Source organism: Oncorhynchus clarkii, chromosome 27 (assembly GCF_045791955.1).
Source record: "Oncorhynchus clarkii lewisi isolate Uvic-CL-2024 chromosome 27, UVic_Ocla_1.0, whole genome shotgun sequence".
NCBI lineage: Eukaryota > Metazoa > Chordata > Actinopteri > Salmoniformes > Salmonidae > Oncorhynchus > Oncorhynchus clarkii.
Genome location: NC_092173.1, coordinates 13,435,364 through 13,448,912, shown reverse-complemented (window position 1 = coordinate 13,448,912; position 13,549 = coordinate 13,435,364). Strand labels below are relative to the sequence as shown.

Here is a 13,549-nt window from a genome sequence, read left to right as displayed (position 1 = left end):
TTGAAAATCGGACACAAAAACCAAGACAACCAGTCTGTGTGCGTCCCAAATAGCACCAGAGCCCTTGTCAAAAGTAGTGCACTATATAGGAATTAGAGTGTCATTTGGGACAGAGACTATTATTCAGAAAAAAATGTATTCAGACATCCCCTTTACACATCCCTATCACACTCACACAGTGGTCTCTTGGTCAGGTAGGGAGAGTCAAGTTTATTAGTACAAAGTCTTGTTTTTTGCACCATGCTCAGCGCCATCCAGTGGTGGACATAGAACAAGTGCACCAAACTCGGTTTCAGATCCATTCACTTGAGCCCCGATTCCGACCCGAGTTAAAAAACACGTTAATGGAATGTTATTCCCTTTTTACGCACTTTTCTTCCTTATTCTGACCTTGAACTTAAGCATGAGAACAGCATGCTATGCACACTCCTTCAGGGTGGAGATGTAAGATGTATCAACATGACATGTATTGCGACCACTTTTCCACAGTGAAGCAGGCTATAAATAGATGTGCCGTTATTCAGAATTTTTGATTGTGCTCTTAATAATTTGCGCGGATGACATTTGAACACCCAAGCTATAGGCTTCTGTAGAGATGAACTAGCGCTTCAGAACACTTTAATTATAACCTATGCCCAGGTTTTATTTGACAATTTGTACCATGTTAAATATTAGTCACTATCGGGAACCACCGTCAGTAATACCCACATACATTTAGAACTGTCACTTAGGTGTTAGTTTTCTTCCATTTGTAGTCTACATTCTGCATCATTCCATTCCGTTGACCTTTCTTTCCTCTGTCACGCCTGTGTAGTTGTTCCTGAGGGTCACTAACATTACCGGATCATATTAGGCTAATGTTGGGACATGTAGCCTCTGTGAATCATTATGGAACTCAGACCACAAGTAGCAGGTTAAACCTGGAGCCTGGCGATGGTTCATGACGACTGGACCTTTGTCACACAGTTCCACGAACAGTGATATTTGGGGTAGATTAATAGGACTTTTGTCAACTTTTTTCCACCTTGCAATATTTCATGGATGTTAACTTGAATATGACACATTTCATCATGAATCAAACCACTGTATTTTTTATTCATCAACATATTTTGTGAGTAAAGGCTCTCCAAACCTGTTTTTGTATTATTCATACATACTTTACTAACCCTAAAAATGTCTGAATAATCTATGAGATGAGTATTTTTAAATCTACCAGTTGGTGCTGAAACAAAGACAAAGATGCATAGATGGCCTTCTATCATTGATCCCTATACTCTCAACCGGTTCTCTCTATGTTTCTAGTCTGTCAAAAAAAACATTGAATTAAAAGGTACACCATATTTAAAGGGATGGCTTAATTTAACATAAATGCACTGAAAACCCTATTGAATGAAAACTCCACGAGAACCACGAGAAAATAAGTGGGAGGGTTTTCAGCAGTTGAATTTTATTTATTCAGTGTGCAAGTGAACCACGCCTTCAAAGCCTGTTATGCAACTGCATAAGGTAAATCTTAATAACAACTACAGAAAAGTCCAAAGGCCTGCGTAAGGAAGGCGTAATTTTCTACGTCGGAATTGTGCCCTAGAATTTCACACTTATGCGGATTTATTATCATCACACGGCCTTCTTGATTCAAGTCAGAACATTCAGTTGTTGGAGTAGATATTGTGGGTTGATAGTGATAATAATTAAAGTAAACTACACTCATTGTCAGACTAGAACAGATAAATAAACAAAAGGAAGCCTTTGTATCCCTTGCTTGGTGTTAACAGTCAGAGTGTGGAGAGTTCCTAGATACCCATCTTTTAGCAGGCTTGGCATTTCACATTTATTTTCCTACGCAACAACCAAACAAATGGCGCAGGACGACACGTTAAAATGATTTCCCCTGGTGATTTATCGGAGCCGCTTGTTTTGTCCGTTCCAGTTCAAACAACTTGCCCTCGTGTGATCTGACTGAGCACAGAGGGAGAGAGAAGTAGGCTAGTAATCTCGACGACAGCGAAGTGATAGAAATCGCTCTTTGCCGAGAGAGTGGAGTGTATGCTTAATTACAGCGAAAAAGTACCCAGATGCGATCTTACCTTGCAACGGGCTATTTCATCGCCGGTTTCCTGCCAAACCCTCCTCCTAACCCCCTCCTGCTCTGATCACCCTCACTCGGCCATGAAAACCCTTCTTCCACCATGACCACAGTGCTGTGTTGTGTTCAGGCCTGGCACAGTTTAGCACAACAGCCCAGCCCCTGTCTAGCCCAGAGAGATCACAGAAGGTCTGTAGTGAAGGGGTAGCAGTATGGTGGGTTGGGGGATGATAGGTGGGGAAGGGATGGAGACTTGTAGAGGTGGGGGTGGGAGGTAGATCAATGATGTGCAGGGAGCCCTTTGGTGATGGAAAGGAAGAGGTGGGTAAAATATGGGATTAGGGTTGTGGAGGATGGATATGATATGGGATTAGGGCTGGCGATGCAGGGTTATACTGGGGGTTGAGAGGTGGATTAGAGATGGGGAGAGAGCTGTGTGATGGAAAGGGTTGGGTATTAAAGATGGGGAGGTGGATAAGGGCTGGGGAATAGAGCCCTCTGTGGCCACCCAGGTCTGGGAGGATGGATGGTCTCTGTGGGGCTGTTTGACTGGAAACAGGTGTGTGTCATCTGAAGATGAAGGCCCGGCTGATAAACATTATTGGAGAACATCTGTTGCTTGTCACAACACGGGTCCAGGCCGAGCAGCCCCCCATCCATCAGCCAGGGGCTTGGTTTTGCGCTTGCGGCCCAGCTCGCACATCACTCACCCGGGGACGGAGGCGGCCGATGTGGGCTGCCTGGTCCACGCACGGTCCAGACAACTGCCCGGCGGCGGACGCTGGAGACGCTCCACTGCACTTGAGAAATGCCTCGGGGGCGGACGTCCCAGGCGCCCGCCTTCCTCCTCTCCCCTCCACCACGACCTCTGCTATGCTCAAGTGCCACCCCCCCATCACCACCTTCTGACAGGTGTTGTAACAGGTAACGGTCTGGCTTGTTGCTCGCCGCTTGACCTCCCTGGCTGATCAGCAGCGGGCCTGTGCTCCCTGGCCTCCAATCCTCCATCACTGCTCTGTGACAGGCCATCTCGGGACCCCCTCTCCTCCCCCCATCTCCTACCCACTCCACACCCCACTGCCTTTCTCTAAGCTCCCAGGCAGAGGACCCAATACCATGCTACACTGCTCCCAGATAAAATGGCCTCTCTCCTAAATGTGGTGATGCGATATTAGGGACAGAAATAACAGACAGATGTACCACATTAGCAAAAAAAGAATTTAAAGGAAAAAATCATGTTTCAAAATAGCACCATTTACATAAAGCCTGCCATCAGGCACATAGTACAGTACATGTTATGAGTGGTATGAATTGCAGTATCCTGAGGTACAGTTCAAATGCTTTGTAATATTTTAAAAACCCTTCTACATGAAAATATACTGATTACTTGGCTAAAACAGACTTCTATAGGTCATAGTGGCATTTAACTGACACACTTACAATAACAGACAGTAACAGCAGTAATGAATTGATATGTGGATTTCCTTGATCTGATAGTACAGTAAGTGATCTTATCAAACATACAACCAAAAGCAATTTCAAAATATATTAACACTTTATGACAAGCAATCAGGCAGACGCTGTCAAAAGAAACCAGTAAAATACAACACAAAATAGTCTCACTGTATACGATATGAGAAAATGACAGAGTGCCATTCAACGGAGAGACAGTACCAGTGGACACTTCGGGAGTGATGGCTGTTGCTCCCATGTCAGTCTGACCAATGACTCTGAGGGTAGGCCATGGGTAAGCAAGAGGCTTTTGTTCCAGCCCAGCTCTAACACACCTGATTCCACTAATCACCGAATCATGGTCTTTGTGAATCATGTGTGATAGTGATGGTCTGCACACACTGTGCCCCTCCAGCACCGTAGTTGCCCGCCCCTGTGTACTAGGCGGCACAAAGCTGCATTGGGGTGAGGACAGAGACGTTATGAATGTCCAGGAAGCATTTGGCCTGTGGTGAATGACAGGCTAGACCAGTTGACTTGGGGCAGAGGTCCAGTCCTGAGACAATCAGGTAGGGCGCGTTCCAATGTCTACCGCCCAGCAGCACATCAATGTTCCAGGTCCTTGTGTAGCCTGCTCTCTCTCTAACTATACCGGCATTCTGCACCTTTCTGCAGGCTCACAAAAAGCCAATGCACATTTCTCAACCAAATGTGCAGAATACAGGTGTAGACATAAGAATACATTACCTTGTGTGTCTGGTCCAGACCTGAATCACCTTCTGGCTGTATACCTTTGTCCATCTGTCCAACTGTACACAGCCATCCCATGACGCCCCAGGACCCCTGATTTCATATTTAGGGCACCTTGTTCAGTGTTTGAGACATCTGGCGGGGGTATTTGGGACGTCTAGTTTGGGATGTGGGGCCTCCAGCGGTGCTACGAGTGGGAGAGACCAGACGGCCCCTTCAGGGAGGGAGAGAAGCCCAATGCTGGGACCTCTGCAGTCTCTAGTCGTCCTGAAAAGAGAGAAGAGGCAGACAAAAAGACATTTGGCACCTTCTAGAAATCAAAAGCAAATGTTCTTCGCCGTTCGGGGAGTTGCTGGTGTGTTGGGTTGTTTGCTGGTCGATCTGGATGGTCTCCCGTGAGCTGGGCTTGTGGAGGAAACGAAGACAGCTTCAAGCCAGACACCCCGCTGGGTGTGGATTAAAATAACTGTCAGAGGCCGGAGTGGCTATTGAGGGAGACGGAGACACAGAGCTGAAGGCCTGAGCTTGACACACTTACCGATGCACTATTTCATGAAAACCTGGTTCAGCTTTACAGCTCTGGTCCTGGGTGTCTGCTGTGATGGGCAATAGGTATCACTCACTCATCAGGGCGATGTGTGTGTGTGTGTGTCTCTGTTTGCATTTGTGTGTGTGTGTGTGTATGTGTGTGCACACGTGTGTGTGTGTGTGTTTGTTTGCATGCATGTGCGTTTGTTTGTGTATACAGTACCTTCTGTGCATGTGGGGCCCAGCCAGGTAACAGGACACAGGCAGCGGCCGTTACGAGCGTCACACTGGGCCTGATGGGAACACTGACACTGCAGGGAGCAGCCAGGACCAAAACGATCTCCTCCACAGTCTGATGGACAGGCAGGAGAGATGGAGAGAGAGAGAAAAAGAATGACAGAAAAGAGAGGAAATAGTGACAGAAGAAAGACATAAAGTAAGACCGACACAAAGAGAAAAAGATGGAGACAGCACACAAAAAATAAAATGGCCGATTTAAATACAGTAAATGACAAGTTGTTTTTCTATTGGGTAAAGGCATATAATACATACACAAAAGGCATATCTAAGATACAGTACTGTAAGAAACAGAGCGCCGTTGCAGGGTAGAGGAGGTCGTACCTTTTTCACATCTCTGTCCAGTCTTCCCCGGGGGGCAGAGACACTGTCCCGTGGCTGGATGACAGGGGGCTCCCCCGACGCAGTCACATGACTGCTGACAGCCCTCCCCAAACCTGCCAACCTCGCACCCTGGGACAGACACACACAGTGAGATACACACACACACACACACACACACACACACACACACAGGTCTGTCTCTATTACTTCATTAGAGGGGGTAAACTATCTGGCTGTCTTGCAGCTGCTCTGCAGTGCTCAGTGCTCTCCTGCTGGGGCTGAAGTGGGCATGAAGGCCCTCACATTGAGGAGCCCAGAGCAGGCAGGAGGCCACAGAGATGTAACAGGAATGCATCAAACAGCCCGTCTCTGCAGTGGCAGCCAGGAAACACCTGCCTCTCATTAAATAACCACCTCTGCCAACATATGCTCGTATTCATACATGCACACACACATACACACACAATACAGTATGTTTGTAATATGCACACACGTATGGCTTTTCTGTTATTAAAGAGAACTGAAGTGCTGACCTTCCTGTCTCTATATGAGAACAGAGTGTGAATCAGATTGTGTGATCTTCTCCTCTGTCATCCAGTACTCACGTCTCTGACACTGGGAACCATGGTAGCCAGGCAGACACACACACCGGCCCGTCACATGATCACATGTCTGTCCCGTTTGGCAAACACACGGACGGGCACAGTTCTGTCCGAAGAAGCCTGAGGGACACACTGGGGACAGGATGACAACACAGGAAAAGGCTTTGTTGTTAGTGTCTCATACAAGAGCACAACCCATCATCACAATCAGGGGCATGTTCAATTGGCATCAAATGTTAGAAAACAGATTGAAACAAGGAGGGACTACCAGTAAGAAACGCTCATTTTTTTGTACAATTTCTTTTTTGAAACATTGGGTGCCCACATGAACACAACCCAGCTCTTTCATTAGAAATACAGGGTCAGGAGTTTATCCTGGACAGGTCACATGGTGAGGAAAAACTCCCTGCCCTAACTATAATTACAAAAATCCAACGTACAGTGTTCACAAGAGTGTCCGTAGTGTCCGGCCGTGCAGCTGCAACAGCCAGTGAAGCGGTCACATGTCCCGTTGTTCTGGCAGGGACAGTCCAGTGCACAGTCCGGTCCATATTTCCCCTGGACACACGCTGGACAAACAGACATATGGTAGAGACATACAGTAACAACAACACAACACTCACAACCAACATACCTTCTGTCTGTATGTGTACCACAGGTGGCTGGTGGCACATTCATTGTGGAGGAAGGGCTCATAGTAATGGCTGTAATGGAATAAATGCAATGGTATCAAACACATAACGTGGTTTGCATGTGTTTGATACCATTCTATCCACTCCATTCCAGACATTATTATGAGCCGTCCTCCCCTCAGCAGCCTCCTGTGACTTGTAACTGATACTGCACACATTAACAGTGGAATTACCTAATATCAACATAGAGACACACTGTAAACCAGGGATATGGGAAGTTACTGTGCTCACAGTAGTAGCTACAATAGTAGCTACTATTCATAATAACACAAGTCTTCATTGTTTTGTCAAGGCTGTTGGGTCATCGAACATTGTTTCCATGTTGTAACAAAGAGAGTAACAAAACTTTAACTTCAACTAAGCAACTTTGACAATACTCCTACAGGATAAACTAATGTAGTACTGAACCACAATTAAACTCCGCTGACCCTTTGCCCTGCCAGGCTACTTTTAACCTAACGTTATACTGACGTTATCCTGATGTTGTGTTGATGTTATCCTGAGGTTACCTGTCTCACAGCGTGGTCCCGTCCAGCCCAGCCCACACCTGCAGCTCCCGTCCCTGGGCTCACACAGCGCGCCGTTCTGACACACACATGTGTTCCTGCACTGCAGGCCATAGCGCCCCCTAGGGCAGGCTGGAGGAACAGCAAAGGCTTTAGATTGTAGTAATCATCATCACAGCACTACCAAGGCCAGCATGACATGTAGTTCTGTTCTTTAGCTACCCAGCCAGCAGTGAGCCTACCACACAGTTAAACATACACACACAAACAGCAACATACAAGCACACGTTTATTTAAGAAACAGTTAATTAGCGAGATGGCAAAGTGGTCTCCCTTGGCAGCGATATAAAAGAATAGTCATGTTTCTCTGGGTAATTTAGATTGGGAAAACAATAAGCGAATCACTTTGATTCCCCTGTTTATTTATTTGTTTCCTCGCCAACGCCATCGACACGGAACATGGAAAACGAGCTACTTATAGGTCTCTGTAAACATTCAACACAGGAACATAAGCAGTGGCACGTCCACAGACGTATGGTGCGCACTAGGAGAGCAGAGTGCTTACGAACACCATCATCTAGAATGGATGGAAACTCCCGTTTGCAGTCCAGAGGAACTGCTGATAAACGGCGAGATTAGGGAACTCAAGAACCCTACCTCTGTTCTCAAGGAAAATAAGAGCCTCTGATTATTGATACTTTTTTATTGAGGAAATTGAGAATTTGTTAACTAAATACATAAGGAAAGCTAATTTGGTTGGTTGGTTGGTTGGTTGGGTTGGTGGATTCCCAGTTGCCAATCAGACTCTGTGTTCTTGATGAGATCATAGCCTGCTACAAACATTTACTGGTGCATGACAAACAGTGACAGACTGGGACCAAAAGCTGGTCTTTACATCCTCAATGGCCCATAGACATAAGGTTAGTTATGAGGTAAAAGTAATTATTACCTTGATGGCAGGACTGCCCGATTTTGCCTGGGGCGCAGATACACCTCCCAGTCACAGGGTGGCACTGACCTCTCTCCCCACAAGAACACAGACGGGCACAGTCCTTCCCATAGCGCCCAGCCGGACAACCTGTCAGTACGAAGAAAGACATGAAGGCACCATTCCATTGATCTAAAAGTGCAGCTTCTTTTCTTCCTCCGTTCCTTAAAGTAATCAGATTAGGAATGACTCAACAAGTGGAATCTAGCCCTCGCGTTCATCTGTCTAATCATGTCTAATCCCAACTGTCTTCAGACTGATTCCTAGCAGAACACTCTGTATATCTTTATTCTTTATAGAAGACTCTGATTCATAGTCAGAAGATGACTTGTCAAAGACGGTTCATTTTCACCCATGACAGGTGTGCAGCAGACTTACCAATGCTGCAGTCAGCTCCTAGGAAGCCAGGTGGGCACTCACAGGTCCCTGTTTTAGTGTCACAGTGACCACCATTGTTGCACTTACATCTGGCCTTGCAGTTTGGCCCATATGATCCCTCTCGACACACTGGGGTAGGGAGAGAGAGAGACAGAGACAGAGGCTGTTTTAACATTTTCAAGAGGTTCTCAAGAGCTATTGAATCTCGAGAGTCAATACTGTTGGGTAAACTTGCGAAATTATGACGTCTTGAGTGCTCGCCCGACAGCACTGTAAACAGAATCTTCTCGTTGACCTCAACACAACACAACATACTACAGTATAAATGGTAATAGCAAATACAACGTTTTTGAAACAGCTGAAATGTATAGACATTTTTATATATTTAAAATGTGTTTTATTTAGTTTTGCAACTAACAGCCTGTTACTTTCTGAAATTGTCGCAGTAGTTGCCACCTGTCAGCTGCACTGAGCCACGTAAAACTATGGAAGCCCATTCCCCCCACCATTTTTTATTATGTGTCATCTAGAATAAACATTTGACAACATATTAACAATTCCCTATGTGCCTTTGGAAAATATTCACACCCCTTGACTTGTTCCTCATTTTGTTGTGTGACAGCCTGAATTTAAAATGGATTAAGTTGAGAACAACAAAAAATGTCACTGACCAACGCACAATACCCCATAATGTCAATACCCAACACACAATACCCCATAAAGTCAATACCCAACACACAATACCCCATAAAGTCAATACCCAACACACAATACCCCATAAAGTCAATACCCAACACACAATACCCCATAAAGTCAATACCCAACACACAATACCCCATAAAGTCAATACCCAACACACAATACCCCATAATGTCAATACCCAACACACAATACCCCATAATGTCAATACCCAACACACAATACCCCATAATGTCAATACCCAACACACAATACCCCATAAAGTCAATACCCAACACACAATACCCCATAATGTCAATACCCAACACACAATACCCCATAATGTCAATACCCAACACACAATACCCCATAAAGTCAATACCCAACACACAATACCCCATAATGTCAATACCCAACACACAATGCCCCATAATGTCAATACCCAACACACAATACCCCATAATGTCAATACCCAACACACAAAGTGTTATGTTTGGGGCAAATCCAACACATTAGCGAGAATCAAACAGAATAGAGCACAGGCAAAATCCTAGAGGAAAACCTGGTTCAGCCTGCTTTCCAGCAGACATTTGGAGACAAATTCACCTTTCAGCAGGACAATAACCTAAAACACAAGGCCAAATATACACTGGAGTTGCTTACCAAGATGACATTGAATGTTCCTGAGTGGCCTAGTTACAGTTTGACTTAAATCAGCTTAAAAATCTATGGCAAGACTTGGCTGAAAATGGCTGGCTATCAATGATCAACAACCAAATTGACAGAGCTTGAAGAATTAAAAAAATAATAATATGCAAATATTGTACAATTCAGCTGTGCAAAGCGTTTAGAGACTTACCCAGAAAGACTCACAGCTGTAATCACTGCCAAAGGTGATTCTAACATGTATTGGCTCAGGGGGTTGAATACTTATGTAAATTAGATGTATTATTGTTTTATTTTCATAATCTTTTTACATTTTCTCAATTTTCTTCCACTTTGACCTTAGGGTATTTTGTGTAGATCGTTGACCAAAATGACAATTAAATCCATTTTAATGCCAGTTTGTAACACAAATGTGGAAAAGGTCAAGAGGTTGAATACTTTCTGAAGGCACTCCACGTTTTTATTGATTGCTACTAGGGCTTTGGCGGTCACAAAATGTCGTCAGCCGATGATTGTCAAGCAAATAACTGTAGGTCTCACTGTAATTGACCATTAAGTAACATAAACACATTTAGCATCTCCTGGCTTCCAAACATAGCCTACAAGCCACTGATATCTAATAGTCTAATAAATCCATGTAATATAGCCTACACCATCACAATAAATCCATTATTTATTTTAGACAGGTCTAAAGAAACATGATGTGAAGAAAATGTAGTCTCTTTCAGAAGAACAGAATTCCATACTCTGAGTTGTCCTGATCTGGCTATGCCATATGGATGTCAGCTTTAATTTTTTAAAACTAGACAAGTCAGTTAAGAACAAATTCTTATTTACAATGATGGCCTACCCTGGGCCAATTGTGCGCCGCACTATGGGACTCCCAATAATGGCCAGTTGTGATACAGCCTGGATTTGAACCGGGGTGTCTGTAGTGACACCTCAAGCACTGAGATACAGTGCCTTAGACCGCTGCGCCACTCTGGACTCCACTAGTTCATTTAGCAGACAAGATTTGCTTTGAATTCCATGGCATTATTTTATATTATTTTATAGTATGAAGAATACAATTGAAAAAAGCTGAATAAAATAGAAAGGATATTTTCTCCAAACGATTTGAGGGAGTGCGCACATGCGGCTATTCTGTGTTGATCGGTTAACAAAGAAATAAGTACTCCTATGTGCTTAATTTAGCATTACTAATGTAACTTTAGTTGTTTTACAAACGTTGGGCTATATGTTTTAATTGTTAATACATTGTAAGGCTGCATGATGCAACTCTAATGATGATTTGAAAAAAGTTGCTCTGATTTGTTTTTGCACAGGCAATACACTTTGTCAGTCTCTCATTCACAATTTGAGAAGCACTTGATAATGCCTGAAATTTCCCGGCGGCATGCCCTTTGTGTGGTCATAATGCACCCTAAAAAACCAATGCCTTTTGCAGCCCTTCTCCCTGAGTGCTGCCTGCTCAGAGGCACTTCTCACTCACACCTCTCTCCATCACCCGATCTGGTCTTTCTCACAGGCTACAAGTGAAGACAGACATATCCGGATGCAACTGTGAGCTTCCTTATCCAATTCCGAGGTGCATATTGAAGATATTGGAAGAACTGTCCACGTTTACTTTTTGTCAGCCAACAAGATGAGTACGCCTAACGAACAACAAAAGCACTAGCATATGTCAAGCTACTATCCCCATAGTACAAAAGTTGTCCTATTATGTTCTGTGCGAGAAATACATATTCCAAACAGTCTGGGACAGCTGTGGGATGCGATTAGATCCCAAATTAATACAACCACTAGCATCAACAAAATGTTTTTATCTGAGGCTTACGCAACAGATCAGAACGTTTAGCTTAAAATGTTGACAAACTATTAGTCTATTTCTTCCCATTATAAGCGCAGCGATGCGTAGGTTATAAGCGTGAATGTTCCATTAGCGTGAAAACACCACTATCAAAACGGACCACAAACGTGATTATGCATGTAATGCTTTTATTATAAAGGTAAAAATGATGCTGAAAATGATCTTCCCCAAACTTGAAACTCACACGCTGCTCATGTATGCCTACACCCCTTGTAAAGCAGATTAATGTGCTTAATTTTAAGAAGTTATTTGTCCACTTTAGTTGTGATACAAACCTTATCAAAACATATAGGCCTATGGGCTAGGCTGCATGAGGTGATGTCAGAGTGATTAGAGGGATAATGGAGTGCTGAGTACCAGGCAGTTAGCAAGTTTGGTAGGCTGCTAATGATCATCAGCAGCATCAGAGCCTGGAGAAGCCTAATTTCCGTGACTAAACTGTCAATTTGTTACATGCTACATTTCATGCTAACATCATGCTTACATTTGTGTTTGGAGCTCATTATCAGTTATAATGTTAGCCAGCTAAATGTGCATTACCTTTCGCTAAGAGCTCGAGGGGCATCTAAACCCTGAACAATGCCTGATAGCTAGCTCTGTCTCCCAGGCTGTGTGCCACAGCCAATCGCATGCAAGTAACAACGCAGCTAACTTGGCTAGTCTTGTGAGTGAGCTAGCTAGCTAGTTGGCTAGGTAGTCTTGTTAGCTTTCATCCCACCTAGCACAACAAAATGTGGAAAAAGTCGAGGGGTGTGAATACTTTCTGAAGGCACTGTATGAGTCTGGAGATTATGTCTAAGGATAACCACACAAAATGTGGTGAATAAAGATGCTTCTGAAGCTTAGAAAAATGTGTTTGCTAGTGGGAAGAGTCTGACTTTCAGGGAAATGGCAGTTAAAGACAAGGGCACTGACTTTTAAATACCGATTTAGACCCAATCACCATCTCTTCAAAGTAAGTTACTGCATATTGTTGCTGCGTATTATTCTTTATGAATTTGGCTTTTAAATTGTGTATTTCAATAGAGTGGGTATGATAAACTAACAAACACCTTTTTGACATTTTAATTTGTACTTTTGGAAAATACTAATGTTAATGGACCAAAATACAAATGAATCACCAATCAGAGTTTACAGTTACCACAACCATAAATTAACCCGGAGCTATTTTTAGTTTGTCCTGCACGAAGAAACAAAGAGCGAGAGAGACAAAAGAGAGAGCGAGACAGAGAAAGTGAGACAGGGGCAGACAGACAAAGACAGACAGTACACTTATTCAAACTCAGTCTTTGCATAGTGCACTGCGATTCCATTGTTGAAGCCACGGAATAATTTAAAACAAAAATCTGTTCACAGCAGTAGACTACCCAACAGTAGTCACTACTTACTGAGTTCACAACGGTTGCCGTAGTAACCAGGTAGACAGGTACACCTTCCAGTGACAGGGTGACACTGCTCATGGTCCCCAGAACACTGGCACATCTGGCTACAGTAAAGTCCGAACACACCTGATGGACACGCTGCAGGAGACACAAGCATGTACAATAAAGACTGGAGGAGATGGACATAGAGGTACGCATGCGCGCGCACACACATGCACACGCATGCACTACAACACTCAACATGGTGTATGTATGCTTGTACATGGATTTCCAAACCCAATCTCTGCTGCAGACATAATATAATGTAAGCACTCACTCACATTCAAATACCCATTCACACTCAGACAATG

General features: G+C 44.0%; 1 protein-coding gene across 1 annotated transcript in view; it reads right to left on the bottom strand.

Annotated features, from left to right (window-relative positions):
* Window positions 1-3,334: 3,334 nt before the first annotated feature.
* LOC139385888 (multiple epidermal growth factor-like domains protein 6) overlaps window positions 3,335-13,549 on the bottom strand; it is an 87,239-nt gene continuing 77,024 nt past the window's right edge. Inside the window, exons 30-37 of the mRNA XM_071131173.1 lie at window positions 8,604-8,732; window positions 8,187-8,315; window positions 7,241-7,369; window positions 6,480-6,608; window positions 6,043-6,171; window positions 5,438-5,566; window positions 5,040-5,168; window positions 3,335-4,555 (exon numbers count right to left, since the gene is read on the bottom strand). Coding sequence (XP_070987274.1) covers window positions 4,476-4,555; window positions 5,040-5,168; window positions 5,438-5,566; window positions 6,043-6,171; window positions 6,480-6,608; window positions 7,241-7,369; window positions 8,187-8,315; window positions 8,604-8,732 — 983 coding nt within the window. The 3' untranslated portion in view covers window positions 3,335-4,475. The remainder of the gene's footprint in view (window positions 4,556-5,039; window positions 5,169-5,437; window positions 5,567-6,042; window positions 6,172-6,479; window positions 6,609-7,240; window positions 7,370-8,186; window positions 8,316-8,603; window positions 8,733-13,549) is intronic.